The sequence below is a fragment of the Anopheles funestus genome, chromosome 2RL, assembly GCF_943734845.2.
Source record: "Anopheles funestus chromosome 2RL, idAnoFuneDA-416_04, whole genome shotgun sequence".
Taxonomy (NCBI): domain Eukaryota; kingdom Metazoa; phylum Arthropoda; class Insecta; order Diptera; family Culicidae; genus Anopheles; species Anopheles funestus.
Genome location: NC_064598.1, coordinates 385,313 through 408,285, shown reverse-complemented (window position 1 = coordinate 408,285; position 22,973 = coordinate 385,313). Strand labels below are relative to the sequence as shown.

The following is a 22,973-nucleotide window of genomic DNA, read 5'->3' as shown; positions in this document are numbered from 1 at the left end:
TGTGTGTGTCTTACGGCTTACAATTTAACTGTTTTCATTTCACTGCAGTATTTATAATGTAACCTTCATTTTCATTATCTTTTACGGTGTATACCATCTTATTGTAAATCCTACAGTCTCCGTAGAGCGCTTTGTTCGAGTTACTTGCATCAAGTATCGTTATTATATACGCATGTCTTAAGAGCATTGAGAAAGTTCAATGTTTGCTTACATATGCCATTTTTAGAAGTTGCAAGGTGATCGTACGCTATAAATGAATGGAAGTATGCGATAAATATATATCTATATATATAAAGGTACACATAGGTACATCCAGCCTATATAAACATATTCACGATTGTTAATGCTTGCTTATGTATAGCCCTAAATTTCGTTTTTATTTATCATTCACTCAGTAGCGAATCATATTTTGCCAACTAATTTAACCACATTTTCTTTCCAATGTTCGAAATTTTACAAAACATTGTTTTATGTATGTATGTGTGCGCGTGTGGATATGAGAAAAGATAAAGAAATCGATTTTCGAAGCATACGTAATGTGAAAACCTATATCTTGTAACATTCGTATACTTTTGCATTTGGATCAGACTAACGGTGAAATGTGAAAAAAATGATACGTTGAAAAGAATGCTAACCAAGGTTAGCGTTAGTCCTAAGATTCGTTAGTTAGTTGAAAATTCAACTTTTGATATTTGCTGTTTGCGGTTATGCTACTTACATTATTTATAAGTTTATGAGTTTTATGATGTTTTATACAAGTCTATTATACTTCAGATTTCATCAAAGTAATTTCTATAGTTTTCCTATACAATGTAATAACTGATGCAACTGCTGTTAGCCATCCAAAACCATTGAAGAAAAAATGTATAATAGTTTACAGAACTTATATAACTTAAGCCAACGAAAAAACATATTCGATATTAGCAATTATTAATAAATAATATGATATTGTGTCGGTTTCGAACAACAAACCGAACGACCCGGGATGTCCCAACTTTTCATTTGGTTATGATTAATCTTAATGCAATACTACAAATGTCACTCGACCTTGGAGAAATGCACACTGTTTTGTTTAGTACAACTATTAAAAATATAATCTTTTGTCATGCAAATATTGATTCAATATCAATGTCTTCTTCGGTTCAGCATTTCAGTTGTATCCAGTGTGTAACTAATGCAACATGTAAGTTACGTGCTCTGCTTCTCCGTCTCACTTTACTTGCGTCTTTCTTGCGTAACAGCTAGGAAGGAAAGGGAGAAGCTCTGACAACGAAAATTATCCGCTGTCAGTGAAACCCCGATGAAAATTGTTCCTAGCTGTTTGCAGAACATTCACCTAGTAATGTTGTACCAGCTATAAGTTATATACATCTAATTGGGTATTTTATATAAATTATCCTTGGATGTTGATTAGGTTGGCCACAAGAAATTTCTGCTTACATGCCTGTTAGGGATTTTCTTTCATGATGACAATCGTTGCAATTGGTGCAATTACATTATCCACATTTTTTACTATTGCCTCGGGCGACGCCTTCGTCGATGGTGCTGTTGCTGCTCCCGTATCATCAAAGGTAGTGACGCAGGTATCATTAGCAGTAGATGCCAATACGTTAGCAATCCCTCCCATTGCTGTCGCCGAGGTTTCTCGCTTCCGTAAAGTAGGCCTCCCACCTGATGGGTGATCCAAAACTTTGCATTGTTCACTAATGTTCTCATTCATTGAGTAACTAGCTTCCTCATCATCGTCGATAGGAGAATGCTCTGACTTCCACAGTACATTATCAAGCTCTTGGCTGGCTAGTTCTGTATTAGTTTGTTCGGATGATGCTTTATCTTTGTTGCACTTTTTTTCGTCAGTCGATACACGATCATCGCCACTGCTGGAATGAAGGGAAAGATCTTCCGGTTGTAAAACACATAGATGCTGTTGCATGTCAGGACATAGGTCCTGCAATTCCGAGAGGGTCTTTTGTTGCATTGTAGCACCGCTCACGGGTTTTAGCGACTGTTAGTCTTCTTGGTGATTTTTGAGACGTTTTGATGCGCTCTGTAGATAATCGTCAGAATAGCACTCGACTTCAAGATACTTTGGTAACCACTTCGACAGCTGCTGTTCGAAGAACTTTTCAAGCTTTCGTGCATTCTTGTACGTCATGCTATCCTCCTATTAGTCGAAAGATGCAAAGGCAGATTATATTCACACTTCTATAAGTGCATTCGGTCACACATTTCGTACATACCTGATAGTATAGATAAACATTATCGAACAATCGCTTCACATCAGCGATAAACGAAACAATGTCAGTGTAATGGTCATTATTGCTCATTTCCAGCTTTTCACGAATGGTCGTTAACGAAATTGGACTGTGAAAACAAAAACACGTAAGCTCCGTAAGTGTTCTCTTCGGACGCATATTTGCTACTGACTTACCTTCGTACAATATCATAATACGCTTTGTTTGTTTCCGGCTCGAGTTGACGAAAGGGCATACTGGTTTCATATTGGCAGAACAATTCCAACACAATTCGTTGCAGGATTTTTAGCTCGAGTGGCGTTATTCCTATGTTACGTTTTTCTCCCGCAGGTTCTATGAAACAAATACGTAGGTTAGATGCAACGTAGGTTATGGGTCATATCGCTAAGAAAAAAAAGATGCAATGTACACTCAGAAGTACAATAGAAGTCTTACCATGTGGCAAATCAGCAAAGTTATAACAGAGCAGACACTGCCAAGTTTCGCTCTCGTCCGGCAGGGAATCAATTACCGGTATGTGGCAAGTTTGGTGGAAGACCTTCGGGCACTTATCACAGCACATTAGCTCACCACCATCCATGCACACTGCACACCAATCTTCATTTGGATCGAGATCTTTTGGTAAGTTTTTATCATCCAGCACGATAGTTGTAGTGTTGTTAGAACCACTAGTAGAACCTGCGCTCGAGCTCGAACCACTAATTACTGTACTCCCACTGGTGTTGACATCAGTTGAACTGTGTACCTGCGGGGACGTTGTTTTACCACGGTGACCTTCTGGTAGAACCTGAACTCCGTTTGAATCTAATTTGGCAATCGTGGCCATCAGATCGTTCACTGAGTCTTCGCAAGTTTTATCAATTGATTCTGCGAAATCCTTTCCAGGCTATGGAAAATGGAAGATAAGACGTAGTACATAAATATTGATTCATATGGACCAAAACAATATTCCAATCACCCTTAAGTAGTTTTTCTACCAACCTCATTCGTACTCGGACTAGGCGTTTTTGGATTGGTGGAGGAAACGTTTGGAAGAGCGTTTTGCAGCTGCTGCAGATGATTTTGTAATTGTTGCTGACTGTGTAATTGTTGGTGCTGTTGCTGCTGTTGATGTTGCTGCTGTTGTTGATGCTGCTGTGTCTGATTTTGTTGCTGCTGCTGTTGTTGGCTATGATGATGATGATGATGATGATGATGATGTAATGAACTACCGATAGAGCTAGATGAGCTTCCTCCTCCACCACCGCCGTGACCACCGAGAGAAAGTGTACCCCCGGAAGAACTGTTACCATTGAGAAGCATCGCATTGCGCATAGTATCTGGCGATTTCAAAGGAATTTTGAACGACTCGTTTGGTCCGTTTCCAAAAAGATGTAATCCTGAAGGACCACAAAACCCTGAAATCGAATATTTAAAAAAAGTATGATATTCATCATGTATAGAATGCGTTTTGCAAGACATCACTCACCGTTGTTCTGTTGTGCTTGCATATTTTGTGGAATATGCCATTTAGCCCCTCCAATATTTCCTCCCCCACCACCTCCACCACCACCACTACTGACAGATCCGCCAGATCCAGGGACGGGCGCACCGGAAAGTTGTGGCTGCAGCTGAGGTGGTTGCGGGGAGTTCGGACTATATCCTGGTTGAGTTTGTTGTCCCGGATAGCGTAAAGACTGCTGCTTAGGTGTCAGTAAAGTGGAAGAGTTCTGCTAGAATAAAAAATGAGAACAACGAATTTGATATTTGTTTAAGGGAACTTGATATTTGTTTACGGTTTTAAAAGGATGAGATATATACTTACATTACCCATTATATGCCGCATCGATGGGGGCATAGCAAATCGTGGGAAAGATTGAAAACGTGCTGCGGCTACGGCAGCTGCCGCCGCTGCAGATCCTCCCCCTCCCATACCCATCCCACCGCTATTGGGTGGGCCGCCAGGCGGAGGTTGATTGAAGTTCTGATGTGCGCCAGCAGTGCCACCCAAAAAATTTCCCGGACCACCCAGCTGACCCGACAAACGGTGTGATGGTGGTCCACCGCCCGATCCTCCTGGTGAAACTCCGCTGCCCATGAAGTTTGCTGTGGCAGTAAATTGATTATTAGCCAGAGCGTTATTGCCAGCATTGTTGCCTGAATGTCCCCCAGCATTTCCACAACCACCGTTACTACCACCCCCTCCCCCCGACTCGATGCTTTGACTGTTGAGCATTGACCCACTGCCTAACGATGGTCCGACTGTTCCACCACCCGGTGGAAGGGGGGGACCATTCGACTTTTGATTCAATAAATTACGCAGACTAATGTCTGATCGTGATGGAACAGTATAGATTAACATTTTCGTTAATAAGTAATATTGTAGTGCATAAATCATAATGAAATGATTGAATCAGGCAACGATCGTGAGGTAAGGAAAAGGTACCAGCAACCATAAGAAAGTAATTACGAAAAATGTTGGCGATGAGGTGGTGGTTGTTAATGCGGAAATTAAAAAAAGAAAATAACGAAAATAAAAAAAAGTTAATAACCATAAAAACTAAACCGTCTACCGAAAATAACAAAGAACCAAAAAACTTAAAATAAAAATAAAATCAATCAATCAATCAAAATAAAACTTCCTCGAAAATATTTTATTAAATGGTTGTTTAACTTTGCACTTACATTTATAAATTACATACTAAAGGTTAAACAACAGATGGAAACAGTGACAGTAGTAGTTGAGTGTTAGAAGAATGTTGAAACAATAATATTAACGATCAGTGCTGAAGCAATAAGAAAATATGTTTTAGGCAGAGTTTCTTCATACGGTACTAATACCTACATATAGTGCACATATAATCATTACATTTACTACGTGCAGTAGCAGTAAGTCTAATACACTTACCCATATTTTGTGGGTGGGTCGAGGAGCTGACATGTTGTTGCGGTGGCATACCCATCGGTGGTCCCATTTGACCAAACCGTCCAAAACCCGGTCCAGGACCTGGTCCATTCTCTTGTGAGAACGATCTGCTCATCGGATGGTTGGGAGGGAAAGGAGCGCCAACCGGTACACCACCGCTTCCATTGTACATAGGAGCAACCTGTGAGAAGCCACCGGCGCCACCTCCTACGCTGGGTCCACTAGCACCTGGACCATTGGAGGAAAGTGTTGTCATACCTGGACCAGGCATACCAGGCCTCAAAGGTGGTGTTATATTCGGGCTTGGTTGTTTGTTTCTAGTTTGAGGTGCAATCGGGCCAGGGCTGGCTCCTGGATGTCCTTGTGGTCCATTGTTCGGTCCTGGTGATGATGGGTAGACTTTTCCATCGACTAGTATCGTGCCAATCCGTGCAATCACTAGATGAAACGAAAATAATTTTGTAATGTTTCCAAACGTTAAATGCTGGGCGCTTAAATAAACTTACCGCTTTGCAACTCCGGTACGTTGGAAAGATACAATTGGACACGAACCGGTATTTCTGGGTTTGGAATATCAGCCCGTTGACTTTTTACCTTTTGCAGATGCCGAGCAAGTGTTTTTTTGCTGTATAGAACGGCACTGTCACTACCTTTATCAAGAGCAGTTTGCACAAAATCGATACAATGATCCGTGTGTCCTGAGAGTAGCTGAAGCGCTTCCTTTTTCTCATTTAATACTTGAAGCTTTGTGTCACAAACCTGTACAATAAATAAATAATAATATAAGATCAAACATTTTCCTTTTTATGTCGTACTACATGCTAAAGCGAAGTCTTGTCTTGCCATTGCTGGCTTTCCTAGACTTAATTAATGTTAAGTTGTTAATTAATATTAATTAACAGTAAGTCCTGCGTACAAGGGTACGATCCGGATGGGATTTGATAGCCGATCCTGCCATACAAAGACTGGCGCCGTTATCATATAAACCACCGGGTCCCCTTTGTTAATAATAGGGTTCCTAATATTGCTGTGTTAGTGTAGTACTAACTCAAGAAACTTCGCTATCATAAAAGGTAGTGTCCGACTTGAGAAAAAGGATAACGCATCAGAAAAAACGACCGACATTTACCTGATTTAATCGATATACAAGCTGCTTGCCACGTGAGTTGACCGCGTTCGTAAGTTTTACCACCAAATCAGCGATCTCTTTGGACAATTCTTTCTTTTTCTCGGTAATTTGCGCCTGTCGATCATCAATTACTTTCATGGCGCTCGATAATAACACCTTCTTGTAGCTAATCTCGCTCAGTAATGCACTCAAACTGCTTCTCGTTTCGCTGGCAATTTCGTTGGCGAACTTATACTTGTGGTCTCGGTGATCCAACAGTTGACAATCCCGACAGGTCAAACGGTCACATGTTTCACAGTAGAGAGATAATTTTTCCTAAGATGAGAATAATAACAGACAAGCATATTAATGTTTGGCAAATAAGCGGTATATATTAGTACCCGAAGGAAATCGGAATATGGCAATTAAAATATCTAAATAAACATCTAGTATACACCTTCGAACAAACTGGCACAATAAGCTTCATGGGATACCACTAGGCTTAGGAGGAGAAATCACATATTGCAGCTATTGAAGGAATGGCAAAAACGAGTATATTCATGTGATCAGAATGGTCAACATTAAAATTAGTTAAACATTCACTTTAACTACGAATCAAACATGGTAACCAAGGCAATTTATTGATGAGAGCCACGACGGTCTAACGAAGGTCTAAACTCAGAATTGGCGAATAGTTCGAATATAATTCACTGAATTCAATATTCGACTAACCGTCTCTGTAAAGTTCTATAAGGACATCAGATGTGCAACATTCTCTCATATCACTCTTTTCCTACGATCGATCATAATTTTCCAAACCAGTAAAACGGAATTGTTTGAATCAGGACTTTTATTTTGTGATTCGTTCGATCTATGGCGTACAAAAAGGCTTCCTGTTGCTGCTTCTCCGTTTCGGATTTAAAGAAAACAAAACCTGTGAGTCTATACAAAACTATAGACAATGGATCTCATCTAAATGATGAACCTAGCGTATCACATTTTCGCAGCATGTGTGATTCTTACCTTATCCAACAAAAAAGGATTATTGATGTAAAATTGTGAAGCAAACCATAACTGCTCAAATACCATCTGTTGTAGCACATAAATTTAATTGGAGTTCAATTCAACAACCACAATAATACTTTTTGTCCTTCTCTTTGTACGATGATGGCATTTCGCAGGTGTTATCATACATATTAAGCAGCTCAACGTTTATTGCCGACATGTCTCTTCACATAGAAATAATAGGCGTTCACATAGGTTCTGCTACCCAACTCCAATCGTCCTGCAGAGTGTAGAGAGCATGAGCCTGTGAACAAATACCTCGTAGCTCTACAAGAGATTCGATGACTGGCGAATGGTATGCATAACAAGCGTGGTAGCGGCCGCTACGACAACTACCATAGTTGCCACGACCGCCATCATATGCTCGGAACGGGTTTCGCCGTAGGTAACCGGCTGCAATCCGAGATCCTCGGCTTGAAGGTTATAGATGACAGGCTATGCAACATCACCCTCATTAATATTCACGCTCCTAGCGAAAACAAAGAAGATGAGGACAAAGACCTGTTTTACGATCACTTTGCAAAAATCATTGACCAACAGGTATGACCTCCTGCAGTACTTCAATGCAAAAGTAGCCAACATATTGGTTATCAACTGGTTGTCGTAAAAACAAATTTCACGCGTCGGAACATCCACATAGCCACGTGAGTGTCCCCAGATGGAGCCACTACCAATCAGATCGACCGATCAGATAATCGAATACAGTCGAGCCTGTTAAACGTCAGAGACTATCGAGGGGCCAACATGGATTCCAATCACTATTCGACTCAACGTGGACTCGCTAAAGGACAGCCATGTCCAGCAGACATTCGTTTCCGCCTTAGATGAGGCTCTAATACCAGAGAATAATTATAATACTACGAGCGAAAGGTGGAACGCTCTAAAAACGAACACAATCAATTGTGCCAAATCCACAATCCCCCCACGTCGGGACAACCTGAGCAGATGTAGATCTGGTCAGTTACCACTCAGGGGCCCTCTCGCGATGGGCTCAGTATGCAATTGGCTTACTAAACGGCCATTTCTGGCTTACTAAACTTGTTTTACCACATAGCCGGATAGTCAGTCCTTGCTACGAGAGGACACGATCCGGATGGGATTTGATACCCGGTCCAGCCATTAGACTGGCACCGTTTACACATACACCACCAGGCCGCCCTATGGTAACAACATATGGTTACCTACCTGTGAATGCATGTGACACATGATACTCTTCCCGGCTAATCCATTGCTGTTCGTCTGCTCACTACATGCTGCCTCCTTCGGTTTGATTGTGTGTTCCTTCGTGATTTTTAGCCTCTGATGGGCCTGCACGCAACTATCGCATATGAATTCTGCACATTCCACACACCAAGACGTCGCATTCGCATCATCACTGCAGCTGCTGCACTTGATCTGATCCTTCATTGATTCCACACTGCCCGGATTGTCCTCGCCGCTCGTGGATGATGTTTCGTTCAGAAACACGTTGTCAATTATGTATTCGAGTTGACTCTCCATTTTGCACACCGGACAAATGAGAGGCGAGTTGTGCGACAGATCTGTGATCTTCTGTTTAACACAGGCATGGCAGGCAATGTGCAGACATTCGAGCAGCTTCGGATGATCATTGGGTGAAAGTGTTTGCTGACACCAGACGCATTTCGAAGGAGCCGGTGGTTCGTTAGCTGTTTCCGCTTCATCAATCTGTGAAAGCAGAGGAAATGAGAGACTTGTAATAATACAATAAATAATTGTAAGAAATGTATTTGTGTAAATTGAAATACAGAATACAAATATGCAGAAATTTCATTTGATTTAAATATACCGACAATAACGCAATATTTATCACATTAAACAACTCTTTCAAAGGTATCTTCAACCGCAAACTCGTTGTTGGCTTCGTGTAAGTTTGGCCGATGTCATCAATAAACTGGAATAGAATGCTCCTCGATAACCTTCAACTTTGATATGAAAATCGTTTTGCAATTCAATTACGGACCCTTTCGTTAAGCAAAACAGAATAAAACTGAACCGACCTTACTAAACACTCTACATGCCAAATTCTACTAGCATTCACGAGACGACAAGCAAGGGATGGTTCCATTTATCTGGCGGAATCCACCTTCTATATTGAAAACGGTATAGTGTTCTATCGGAACTCTTTTAGCTGATGACAATAACATGGCACTAACAAACTTGTTAAATACGAACACATCATGTAAAAAAGATTCTCTACACGAACGTGAACCAACCATTTACAGCCATGTTACATTCAAAATCAACTCAGGCATCTTTTAAAAATAATTATAATATTTTATTTGAATTCACGATGCGATCGTAAATAATTACAATTCTTTTCACTTCCCCAAGAGCATAACCGAATCCTGCTCAAGATTCTAGATTCGAAGAGTAGTTCGGTTGATTTAATTATACTGAGTGATTTTTGTTGCTTTTAGGAACGGCCAGATCTTCGTCCTTGATTTATTTTTATCATGTAATCGGATAGTCAGTCCTTATTATGAAGGACTATTAAAATCGTATAAGGAATTGGAAACCCTCTGGACGTACAATATAGAAAAATATATCTATATTTTTTTATTAATTTTCCTAAATTATGTTCTAATTATCTTCGTAAACAAATTTGTAAAGATTTCCGACATGACATATATCAAGTAGTTTAAGGCATGATTGATTGTTCTATTTGAAACGAATTCAAAATTAGCAAAATTTTCACAACTACTACCTAAAAACCATGATGCTGAAAATTCCGCAAGGTGAATAAAAGTGAATAAAGAAATGTACATTGAGTGTTGCGTTTCTTTAGATGAGCCAAACTAATAGTAATAATATGTTATATTTTATTTTTTAATCATTCAACTTGTTATCTAAGGCTGGTGGGACTGCTCAGTCGTACGACTATTTTGATCGTCAATTTCGCGTTTATACAAGGGTGTTCAACTTGTCGTACACGACCATCCGACGGAATCAAACATTTTGATTTGGTCGTACGACCAAAAACGTCATCCGACTTTATCTGTCAAATCCCATACAAAATTTTGAAAAAGTCGTATACGACTGAGCACTGCCACCAGCCTCAAACTGAGATTAAATAAACTTAATATCTGAGAACCAACTTTTCGAAATAAACCAATTGAATTCAAACTAACAAAATAATCAAACAAAGCTTAGTTTTTAGTTTTTTTAAACATCTACCTTTAGAGTGTGAGCTGTTAAGATCGTTGTGTCTATATTTTATTGGAGGATAGCCAAAGAGAACAAAAACTTTGGCTTCATTTCTTAAGATTCGTTTTCAAAGCCAACTACATCGCAACAAACCAACAAAACGACTGGAACCCTTAAAGTTGCCATAAACAAGCGATAAGATAAGAATACATGATAGCTGATTAAATATAAATAATATTTTCAGTTGCAAGTTGTGGGCCTAACCCAGGCAAAGCTTCAAATTTGAGAAGGATTAATTTGAATAACGTCAGTGAAAGTATGTGTTTATTGTGTTTTGTTCGATTTTTCTTCGTCATACCCAATCCATGAGTGTTGGTGGAATGTCGTAAAAGTTAATCAGTGCACGGGTAAATACAACACAAAAAAAGAAAACACACTAACTCTACCATTCCCTACGCGCCTATTTTAAAACGATGCTCTTGGCTTGTGAGAAAGTGCGGTTAGCAGTTGAAAGTTTGGCAACGTTGTAAACGGTTGTAATCATCGCGCAGCCTTCCAATAATGGTCTACGTGGTGCAACACGAATAAAAAAGAAGTAAACACGCCTTTGCGAAGATGAAAAAATGCATTTCAAAAGTGAAAATAATGTGTCGTTTTACATTATACCTATAGAAAAAGCCAGTTTCGATCGCCAAAACAGGAAACGGTTTTAAAAATGGAAAAGTAGCGTCGTTTTCGTATCTCTTTACTAATATGTTTGTTATATTGAAAACATTGAGATCAACCGAACAAGTTGTTTTTGCTATGAAATAAATAATTTATGTATCAAATAACCTTTTATTCAAATAATTTATAAGTTTCAACCATGAAAAAACATACTCATGCAACTGCCAAAAAGTCATTAATCCATGTTTAAAACGTCTTTTCAATTGCGACACTCACAAAAAAACAAGAAAAATGTTATTCGCGTAGAACGGTCTGGCCGTATTAATAAAAAAAAAATCATTGATGTGCAAATTTTAAAAGAGGTTTAAAAAATAAATTTAAGTTGGGAGCACAAACACAAACAAACCCTCGTTCACAAAGAATTGACCTTTTATTGTCTCTGTAACTAACCTAATTTGCTTCTTTTCATCTATCATCATACGGACATTTTTAAACACAAAGAGCAATAGCTTCTTGAACAGTAAAACAATCTTCATTTATCGTAATCAATCCATCCTTTGAACGTAAAAAAATATTTTAAAAATATTCAAACCTCTCCAATGCTAAGTGTTTCAATATCTCTCTCTCTCTCTCTCTCTCTCTCTCTCTCTCTCTCTCTCTCTATGTCTCTCTCTCTCTCTTTCACTTTCTCTCTCTTTCACTTTCTCTCTCTCTCTCTCTTCTTGATTTACCCAAACATAATTGGCGGATCAGAAATGCGGAAACGGAAAAAGACGGGAATATGTGTTTGGTTCCATAAATTTAGAGGGTATTTTGAAAAAATATGATTGTATGTATAAACATTGTTGTACAATCTAAAACCCAATAAGTGTCTTCGAAACGCTAAGAGAATAAACCCACGGATCCAATTTGCAGGCTTTGTTAATATACACTCAAAATTATCATTCATAACAAATTAATGATTCGAAAGATAACTAATAATATGTTATATATTATCTTTTCGATATATTAAACTTTTATTAATTGAATGGATTAAAATAAAAATAAAATATATACTGTTATATTTAAATTAATTATTACGCTTGTCTTTTATGTCTCAAATATGAGTGATCCATTTAAATGGATTAAACAAAAGAAACTGTATGAAGGCTAATTTGTCTAGCGATCACACACTAGAATAACTATAAAAAGACACCTACAGTTAAACACAGCATGCTGTCTGTCACTGATGCGTCTCCATCCAGGTCCAATCACAGTAATAATTTTCCTTTCACCTGCAGCTTACCGAAACAAAAAAATAAACTGTCGGAAAAACGATGGCAGCTGCGTGTCTCATCCCAACTACATGGTCATACCTTTTGAAAACTTTTGGGAGAACGTAAACCGTTTTAACCGCATGTAAAGGCGAACCCGGTGATGGCTCATCACACATTCTGTTTTGTCACACGTTCTTGTGCCCTAACCATTTTGGCAGAAAGAATAATGCACTAAATCCACTTGGCAACAGTGCATTACGCGCTCACTTTCAGAGGAGAAAGATGAAACCGTCATTCAGGAAAGTTGATCTTTGCGCATTTGCGTACTCATGAGTGTGAAAGACATTCATGCGTGTCAGCATTTAAATAGAACGGAAAAAAACAAAATATAATCAACCCCTCATAACCCCTCATAAGGTTAATTGGCAAAAAATATGTATACGCGCATACATCGTCACATTACAGGGAAACACACATGATAAGCTGCGGAGAGCCCACTTTTGGAAATCGGGCAAGCGAATATGAAAGTAGGGAAGGTTCATACGGAAACACCCAATATGTTAGCAAATCGCCCAATATAGATTGGAAATCGCGTGCAATTGATATAAAATGTCAGATTGGCGAGGCGGTTTGAATGTTGGGTATATACTTGTCGGTTCGAGAGTTAAAAAATGTAAACAAATATTTTTAAAATAATTTTTAATTAAATTAAGTAGTTGGTGCATTCAAAAATCGTATCAAAATTATTGTTTAATAATATAATTATAATATTATCTCGCTCAAACTGAAATTGCGAACTATAACTGTTAACTGTATTTCAAAAACATGCTAAAATTCAAATTGGAGATTTAAACCAGTGCCTATATACACCCGTGTTCAAAACTGTTCTGTTGAGAAGGCTAAAATTCGTTGGGATATAGAAAATATTTCATATTGGTCTACAAGCGGAGCGTCTACAGTTTTACGGATTAATATTTGGCAAATTTTGTGTGCTTTGTGGATATTTACAAAATAGCATAACGTACGTTAGTTTTTGGTGTATACAATCATGCCCCTGAAGGTATGTATACGTTTTAAATAGTTCAATAGTTCATTTAAAATAGTGTAAAAGTTTAAAATTTCCGTGCCTTTTCATGTCTTGCAGGCGCTTGAGTACGAAAGGAGTAATTTCTTTGCCGATGAATTTTTGCTTCAAGAACGTACCGTGTAAGAGTAAAGTAAGTTACAATCGAGCAAAGGACTGAGGCAAACTAACTGTAACTAAAATCGGCAATTTTTAATTTTATATAAGCAAACATGAGCTCTAGCCAAAGCTCTGAACTAGCTCAAAGTGCGAACGGGGCAGTGCAAGCACTTCGACGTCGAAAGACTACGAGCAACGAAGATAGAGCGCGTGGTAACAACGTATGAAAATGGAGCAACTCATGCTGCCATTAGCCAAATGCTGAATATAAAACTAACGACAGTTTACGGTATTGTCAAAAAATACCAAACAGCATTTCAGGTCAAAGCCAAGAAACGTGGTGGCAATGGGCAGAAAATATTATCGCAGCAAGCCATAAGCGATATTCAATGCTGGATCAATGACGATTGTACGGTGACGCTAAAATCACTCGCACAAAAATTGTTGCAGGAACACGGTGTGCGAGTTTCCACTACCACCATAGCGAGGGAAATAAAAGGCTTCAACTACCCCTTGAAGATGGTGAAGCTAATACCGGAGCGGCGTAACGCACCGACGACCATCGAGGATCGGAAAATTTTATGGCGTGGCGCGCGAAGTTGGATTTAATGTCAGCATGCGCACGCTTAAAGAACGATCTCGGAAAGGTACACCGGCCACCGCCACCGTACCACAAACTACGTAATATAATTAAAAAATATTTTTAAAATGTTTGTTTACATTTTTCAACTCTTGAACCGACAAGTATATACCCAGCATTCAATCCGCCTCGCCAATCTGACATTTTATATCAATTGCACGCGATTTCCTATCTATATTGGGCGATTTGCTAACATATTGGGTGTTTCCGTATGAACCTTCCCTACTTTCATATTCGCTTGCCCGATTTCCAAAAGTGGGCTCTCCGCAGCTTATCATGTGTGTTTCCCTGTAAAACATTAATATCAAACAGTTCTGCTTCAAACATATGAGCAGCTACTGTATGGAAGAGCTAACACCATCGACCGTGATCGACAAACACACAACAACTTAAAATGGACAAAAAATCGCACACATAGCACGAGTCAAAGTGCGATGTTGCCAGTTTTACCAAACCTCCCATATTATCGCAGCATGAGGTCCGAAAACAGAGAATGTTACGCAGTTTACTGATGCGTAGCGCTCGACTCCGCACAGTGTGTGTGATGTGACGTGAAGAAAAAACAAACGGGTAGAGAGAAATAACACAGGAAAAAGGAAACGACGATGATTGAGTAACGCCGGTTTAGGGTATGCCGATCCTGCAGAGCATCATTTTTATGTAGATAAAGGTCATCACAACGAAGGCGAATAGATGATCGCTGCAAACGGCAGAGAAACAAGAGTTTTCAGTATTACACTAAGCCAGCTATAAATCATTACAGCTGCAAAAAGAAGCAAGAGGAAGACATTGTACCATTCACATGCAACCTATGGAACAATTTTTTTTGGCAATTTTTATGTTTAAATTCTTGTCATTGTTTAAACCATTGTTTGCAAATGTTTTATAATGTTTCGACTTATGTTGCTGAATTATTAAGTAACAAACAACACAAAACAAAGGACAAATATGCAGTAAACATAGAATCATTCAAACCACGAAATAAAAAAGAATGACAAAATATTGAAAAATTATCCCAACTACTACTAAAATAAAAACCGTGTGACCGTGTACGAAATAAAATAAATCAAATTCAATTAAACTACAAACAGAATATAATTTCAAATAAACTTACTGTCTGATCAGTCTTAAATCCTAAGTTAAATTGTCTCCTAAGCATTTTTACTGCGCAAACCGCAGTCCCCGTCTGCAGTCCACTACACATCTGCGGGTGTCCTTGACACAAACAAAACTTCGAAAATCGTTTCGATCTTCGAATAATCTTACATTACTTTTGGACGATCTCTAGCAATTATGCGTGAACTCAAAGAAATCGGTACGACAGCAAAGTTTGATGCGACTAGATACAGCCAACAACGTTGCCAAGTTTGACTGTTCCGCCCATCGAAACATATGTACATTCTCTTTCGGGCTTTCTAAGAGTTTGCCACAGACTTCCGGTAACCCGCATCCAACGTGAACGGGAGCATCAGAAAACTGGGGAAGTAAACGGAAACGTAAGCACCAAACCACCCAAAAAGCTTTCTCGTTTTATTAAAAAAGCACAGCGTAAGCGGTGGCTCAAATATGGCAACAGTGCAAAATTGAAGACACAGCGCGTGAAGTTGTGAAAACTTACGGAAATGAATTCGTTAGACTACTTTTTTAATGAATCAATGTTTCTCAAACGGAAGGAGAAAGAGAGAGAGAGTAGAGAGGGACAAACAGAGAGAGAGAGAGAGAGAGAGAGAGAGAGAGAGAGAGAGAGAGAAAGAGAGAGAGAGAGAGAGAGAGAGAGAGAGAGAGAAAGAGCTACAACAGAAGCCTAGCTATATGGCGAAGAAAATATTTCGTTTTCCTTTCCATTCCTTTCCAATTTCATAGAATGTGATTGTTTTTTTTTAAATTTTTTTGTGTTGTATTTTAAGTGCAACTCAAACCAACTTATCGTGCATGATGTGATGGCGGTATCGTGGTTCAATTACTCACCACCAATACACTACAAAACATTGAGGCAACTTTGAAACATGCGTTTTTTATTTTTTATTCTGTTCCCTGCTGGAATTGTGCTGGGCAGTTTTGGTACTAGGTAACGGTCGTTTTCCCCATTATTCAGCAAATTGTAAAGAGCACAGCGCTACGGGCATAGTTAATTACAAGCAGACCCGACTTTCGTTAGAGGGAAGTAGATGCCATGCTCAGTGCAGTATGAATGTTTGGTATGATTTTCTTTTTGGCATTTTCTTTTATACTCGGTAATTTTTTGCGAGGTTTTACTAAACAAACCCAGTGCAATGACCAGCTGTAGAATGGACGAGGGGGAATTTCGTCGTTCTTATATTACATAAAATTGTCACTGGTTATATATTGTAGTAGTAAAAACATTGATATTTGGCATCGTACCATACATCTTATTCTTCTTCTTGGCTTAACGACCTCTAAAATCACACCGGCCATTTCTGGCTCACTAGACATATTTTTCTATCACGTAGCCGGATAGTTCTTGCTACTGATCAGTCTGTCCGGATGGGATTTGATACCCGAACTTGTCCTGCGTGGAACTGACGCCATTTATTACATAGACCATCAGGCTCAAACAACTATCAGGATTATTTTGTGCTTGCAACATTTTGACAATATATGATTGATAGAATGACGGAGCGTAATTTTCCATCGTGTTCACATGAAAAAGAGTATAATAGCATAGCTTTTATTCCTTCTGACAGTGATTGATTTGAAGATTCCATGCCACTCATGCAGCTACTAGAAGTTTTGAAGTGTATTATGTAATGAGAGGGTGGATCGGTGGTGTATGTGTTAAACGGCGCAAATTCCACACGACAGGACCAGCTATCAAAACCCATCTGGACCGTATCATCCCGTAGCTAGGACTGACTATCCGTCTATGTGATAAAACAGAGCTAGTAAAACAGAAATGGCCGGCGTGATTAATTTTCAATCGGAAAATTTTACTGGATTAGATTCACTGATGGATTTAGAGAAAAAAACACTACACTCAGTGTGTAATTTTAAAAACAAAAAAATTGTTGTTATAAACATTGTTTTATTCATAAATGAAGCTTATGTACATTATGCAATTGTGCTCTTAACTGCGACGGAATCCAAAAAATCATCCCTAATAAGAGACCTACAAGAAGAACTAATATATTGCATCATTCAGCCCATCATTTTTCCTTTCGCATTGCATATATATAGAGACTGTAGTATAAAAACGACACCGAAAGACAACAACAAACATTCCTCTAATATCAATGATCCATTAATAATCGATTTCCATGACCACTTTTTACTTGTGCCCTTTGCTCCATATATATTAAAGGAAGGAAAAAAACGCATACCAGCACGCCCTGTGCAAAAGACACAAAATCTGTGTTGTACTATTCTACGTTGTTTCTGTAGCGTGATACTGATCCCCATTAAGTCTTACGGGAAAACGAGCAGCTGTTCCCAGTACAGGTAACAGTAGTAGTATATATAATGCGGAAAGGTTTTTTTTGTAAATAATTAATTTAACGGGCGTTTTGAGAAAATACAGCTTTTTCAATGCTGTATTTTTGATGATTTTATTATATCACATAAATATGCAACGAACGAAGTAGAATATCTTATGGACATGCTGTTTAATATTTTGATCAAACTGAACTATTTTTCTAGATCTGAGAAGCAAAAATCAAACCAGCTTTTTAGGACCAGCAAGGAGCTTTTGGTTCACCCTTAAAGCATTAGAAAACATATTCTCCGATCGATGCAAAACCAAATTTTGCGTGGTGTGACCATTTTGTGGTGTTAATGGTTAAACCTTTTTGGTAATGTTTAACACAATTAATATAATATTACTATTTCCAAAATGGTGTGCGAATAACTTTCCACATGTTCCATTGTGTGATTAAGTTTGTTTCAAAAAACTGTTGTTGAAAAATATCTAACATCTCTTAACAACTTCTCGTTTCAATGTTGTAATGGAATATTTAAACTCAAGCTAACCCTTCGATCTTTCGCAAACAAGCGAAAAATAGAATTCGACCAATTCATCATATACAACATCTGATTTCATATTGCCGGAAAATGTAATGAGTCCCGCCGGAGGGCTTCAAGGTTGTTGCGGCCAATCAGCTGATGATGACAATGTCACCATGCATACAAGTGTGCGCAGTCCGAGCTCGCATGCCTTGACTTTTCTTGTACTTGTCGCCGTTGCTTAACATTTTCTTCCTTCCTTTCTAGACCGTGTTTGTTTGTGATGGTGTAGGTCAACAAGCCTACTGATGTTTGCTCTGGAGTTCTGGTTTGCAACATTTATTTTTTAGAATAAACAAAACACCTTTAGGCATAGAAATGCCTTTTGCAAGCAGGCAAGTAAACTACGACAGCAGAAATGTTTTTAACAGGGCTCATTTTCGATAATATAAATCTTTTCCAGTGTTCAACACAATGTGCCGTACCTTTGATAGGAAAGTGTGCATCTATGTATATTGTATGTGTTCTATGTTTTATATGTAACTATCTATGTATATTAATTAGCATTACACATCCTGCGTTAAAAGACGATACATTGTAACAGTTGTATAAATATGTTTTATTAGCCTGTATATTTATTAGACGACTTATAAAGTATATGCTGACAAATGTACTTTCTCAATAAAGTATTAAAGTGCAATTGGTTTTAAATGTAATCTGTGATTCATTGTTCAATCATTTGGCTCTTATATATTATCACCCTGTTCATAGTTTAAATAAGCTATGAATTGTTAATAAAATATTTTAAAAAAACAATAAGCAGATAAGAATGCATTGTAGTTACCAGTGCATTGGTTGTTGCTTATTTTATACCCTATATTTCATTCAATTACTGTAAAGAAAGATTGATTTCAAATATTATTTATTTTTTTAGTGGTATCCCCAGATTAGTGCATCCGAACGACATGTTGTATTGCCAAAGCTAGGCGCCTCCACTGAGTAAGGTACAAAATAACTCAATTTGATTGCATACAATGCTATATGAATACTATAATTTTTACTGTTTCATAAAAGCTAGAACGAGATATATAAGCATAATGAATTGGTAATAACAAATAATGCACGATTCACGTACATGCTCATTGTGCATTTCAAATCTCGTCTGAACCGTGGCCACTTAAACCAAATTGGTTGTATAGTTATGGGTAATGTTGACCTTTTATGTTTGTGTTCAAACAACAATATAATAGGTATATTATATTCCATTGTGTATCATATGCTAAACAAAGTTAGTAATATTATAATGTTTCCGTATGGACGACCATGTCTAGCAATATGGTAGTATTAACAAACAAAAATCAATCCACTAGTCCACATTCGTTGCATGATGCAAATAATGCATGAGAATATCAGAAGAATAGCTATAACTTTAAAATTGTATACCTGCCTATTATTTAAATGCTTTATACGCAACATAAGAAACATCTTAAATAGTTAATAAGACATATCTTAGCAACACGCCTGATTTATGTTACAATATAATAGTGTAAGAATACTTTACCTTATTACTTAATACCTTATTATTTACGTTTTTAATACTTTACCTTATTTTCAACACTGTCGCACAGATTGCCCTTTTCGGTTGCATCAAACAATTCCTGTTTGATGTTTTCCGGCAACAACGGTAGAAAATCGTTCATTGTTTCCGAAAGGTCGTGGGATTCCATATTGCCTACCGATGTTGCCATGAGGCATTCAACGATATTTAAAATTTAAACACTTTTGCATTCACTTCTGGCTCACTCTAAAAATAAATGCCAAATTACTTATTCGCCCGACCTTGGCCTCCACTGTTAACACAAAGTGCCTTTCTTTAAAGTATACAAAACCCTAGAGCCTTTCACCCTTTTACGAAAGATAAAACGAAAAGCCAAAAAAACAGATGTAGCACATAAAACATACTTTCACTTGCCACTTTAACCTACGACACGAATTCTTGGATATGTGAAAAAATTTCCTCACGAGAAAAATGGAAAAATTACTTTTGACTTTTTTTAAAGCTTTTGCGAATGCATGGCATACATACGCACACACCTACAATTAACGACGCCAGCCGGTAAATTTACTTTCAACAAGGGACCGGTGGTACATACACGTATTACACACTTCCAAACGGGATTTAACAACTAGAACATAATGGAAAACTCAATCCATTGTAGAATTCCTGTGCAACTCAAGTCTCTTTACGAATAACAACAACAAATCCGTGTACGCATAGTAGCAGATAAGCCTTTCATCACTTTCACCTCACTCATCACATCCTTAGCAGCCATTGCCTTAAATGCACACGCACGCACACTCACTCTCTCCCGTAAACATGGCTATGAGTAGAGAGGACCTCACGCGCAGAAAGTTTGTCCTAGTGTTTGTTGTCATAAGCATGCCAGCATGCGTTGTATTTACTACGGCTACGTAGAAAAGAAAGCATCAGAACAAACACCAGTAACACACCAATGCAGGCAACGTTGCCGTTTATTTTTACGCGCACGCACACACATCAACATAATCATGCACGTTATTTTCTCACTGACAGCACCACGGCAACAAGGCACGCAACCCAACATAACATGCTTCCTACGCGTCAATGATTGAGTCGATTGTTGTGCATCGCATCGACCGGCAAATGCGCCGATTGTTGGTAGCAAGCAAATACAAATTCAGCAAACATTTCCCCACGAATTCGCTGGTAGTAGACCGAGCATACTTCAAGCACGCACACAAGCACAACGCACGCAAAAGCACACGGCCGGTGAGAGAAACCGTTCAGGGAAAATGGCCGACTTCTGGCCACGGCCGAATTGATTGTTCCGGATGGCAACGAGGCAAATCACAAGTAAGTTGCTGCTAGCAGTTGGTCCGAGCAGCATGACCTTGGAGGCAGAAAGTGAATCGGAAGAGCTTGATGTCAGCTGTGAACATAAATTTAGAACTCTACACGTACACTTATTTTGCATATCTTTAAAACAAGGCTATTGAACTATTTTGATCCGGAGAATGGAGACACAACCCATTATGTTGGATGTATTTATTTCACGAAGGAATGTCAACACAATTTCCATACTGCTTCTTTTATTTCTTCGGTTGGCTGCTCCTATTCGAATGCATTTATAGGGCTGATGGAATACAAATAGGATACAAGCGGAGAAAAATTACGCTATGCTACATAATATAGCGACACACGCGTATAACATGTACAACGGGGCGCACTTTTTGTTTCGCAGAATTTACAAACTCCTCGTATAACATTTGAATGCTATCCTTACAATTTTCAAGCGGCACACCCAAAACACTAATCAACGAAATTTAATTCACTGCATTCGTACGATTTGCTACTAGTTTCGACAACAGTAGCTTTTTCTGAATTTCGGATGCTCGCACTGCAATTTTGTTGTATCAAATCCCGCTTTACGTATGCGTTTTCTATCTACGCGAGATGAAGTTGATGTGAACACAACGACAGCGAAAACTCGTACATGTTGTTTCGTCAGGCGCCATGTTGTGCTTCAATTTGACAGCAACGATATTATGAACGTTTACCAAAGTTTCGAAAACAATAAAACTCCATTTTAACAACACTGATTGATTCACACAGGCAAGTGGGTTTTTGATGAATATTTGAGAAGTGATTTTTTTTAAATAAAAACAAAATCTGATCGAAAATACGTATCACAATTCATGATTTTTAACGAAGCTGCTGTCACGTTTTTTTAACGAAACTGTGCTGAATGACAATTCATCACAAGGGTTACATATTCGGGTGCGGGTTGCTTTGCCCATGGTAAATATTTGAAGAACGAATTGTAGAAAAACCCGGAATGTTTATTATAATAATTCAGTTTTTTTTTATTTTTTTGGAAAACAGTTTTTAAAATTTCCGCAGCTACAGTGCTTCCTGTTTATAATAGTTATTTTTTGTAAAAGCTGCATTTCTTCGCCACATCTATTGATATCATGCAATGGTTGGTGCTATCCTACATTGTAACGTTTATTCGAATATTTAACATAATTATGTAGCACTGTACTCCTCAACGAACACATTAATACCAACACGTGAAGTTTGTAATACCGGCAGAAGCTCAATTTTGCATTTTTCATCCACTTCATGAACTGCCACCTCCTGAACAAATGGGAAACTCTGCAAACGGGGATCGTTTCCTATCTTTACATACGCTAGTTTCGTTGTATGCAGCATTATTTTAAACTTGATGTCCGCAATTTGCGACACACTTTTTAAGTCCTTCATTCGCGCGTCTAACGAGAGCAACGATTTACGAAGCTCCTCTTCGAAAGCGCTCATATTTTCATCGTTTTCCGATACAAACGTTCCGTAATTCAGATCGAACACGTAGCTTTCCATTGGATTTTCTTGCTCCTTAAAAATGATAACCTCTAGACGACGCATTTTGCCATTTCGTATCAACTCCCGCGCGGCTTTCAATGTCTGTGCGATGTAATCGTTCAGAGCTGTGTAGATTGAAATGTACACGGGTATGTTGTACGCCTTGCGGATACGAAATATTGCCTCCGGATAGAGCTTGCGCTTGTACAAGATTGAATTGATGTATATTTCCATCATCTCAACTATGACGTCGATCTCTGGAGAAGGAAAAATAACCCATTACCTTATATTTATTAATAACATTTAATAGAAAAATATGATTTACCTCGTTTTTCAGTAGCAGACGACATTTTGGCGCCTATGCTTGTGTTGTT

The 22,973-nt window shown here is 38.4% G+C and overlaps 2 protein-coding genes across 8 annotated transcripts; both read right to left on the bottom strand.

Moving 5' to 3' along the window:
* Positions 1 to 10: 10 nt before the first annotated feature.
* Positions 11 to 22,000, bottom strand: LOC125760422 (E3 ubiquitin-protein ligase TRIM33-like). Of its 7 annotated transcripts, none has more exons than XM_049420551.1 (13): positions 21,798 to 22,000; positions 19,805 to 20,105; positions 8,519 to 9,019; positions 6,290 to 6,604; positions 5,667 to 5,919; positions 5,143 to 5,598; positions 4,060 to 4,565; positions 3,724 to 3,967; positions 3,237 to 3,652; positions 2,691 to 3,141; positions 2,432 to 2,588; positions 2,241 to 2,364; positions 11 to 2,164 (listed from the first exon to the last, which is right to left on the bottom strand). In XM_049420551.1, the coding sequence occupies exons 2-13, from the start codon at positions 19,946 to 19,948 to the stop codon at positions 2,009 to 2,011; spliced, it is 3,723 nt and encodes a 1,240-aa protein (XP_049276508.1). In that variant the 5' UTR covers positions 19,949 to 20,105; positions 21,798 to 22,000; the 3' UTR covers positions 11 to 2,008. The 7 variants fall into 7 exon arrangements, with proteins under 7 accessions (XP_049276508.1, XP_049276505.1, XP_049276506.1 ...); XM_049420548.1 differs by lacking the exon at positions 21,798 to 22,000 and adding an exon at positions 21,524 to 21,764; XM_049420549.1 differs by lacking the exon at positions 21,798 to 22,000 and adding an exon at positions 21,524 to 21,764 and having other exon boundaries at positions 19,805 to 20,004.
* Positions 22,001 to 22,266: 266 nt separating this feature from the next.
* LOC125764400 (DNA polymerase zeta subunit 2) lies at positions 22,267 to 22,949 on the bottom strand. Its single transcript, XM_049428590.1, has 2 exons — positions 22,925 to 22,949; positions 22,267 to 22,856 (listed from the first exon to the last, which is right to left on the bottom strand). The coding sequence occupies exons 1-2, from the start codon at positions 22,947 to 22,949 to the stop codon at positions 22,267 to 22,269; spliced, it is 615 nt and encodes a 204-aa protein (XP_049284547.1).
* Between the last annotated feature and the right edge of the window lie 24 nt (positions 22,950 to 22,973).

Coding starts and splice junctions, on each gene's coding strand:
- LOC125760422 (XM_049420551.1), bottom strand. CDS start 19,948: ATGGCAACATCGGTAGGCAATATGGAATCCCACGACCTTTCGGAAACA. Junction 2,589..2,690: donor CTTTGCTGATTTGCCACATG/GTAAGACTTCTA, acceptor TTTGTTTCATAG/AACCTGCGGGAGAAAAACGT. Junction 2,365..2,431: donor TATTATGATATTGTACGAAG/GTAAGTCAGTAG, acceptor TTGTTTTCACAG/TCCAATTTCGTTAACGACCA.
- LOC125764400 (XM_049428590.1), bottom strand. CDS start 22,949: ATGTCGTCTGCTACTGAAAAACGAG. Junction 22,857..22,924: donor GTCTGCTACTGAAAAACGAG/GTAAATCATATT, acceptor TTCCTTCTCCAG/AGATCGACGTCATAGTTGAG.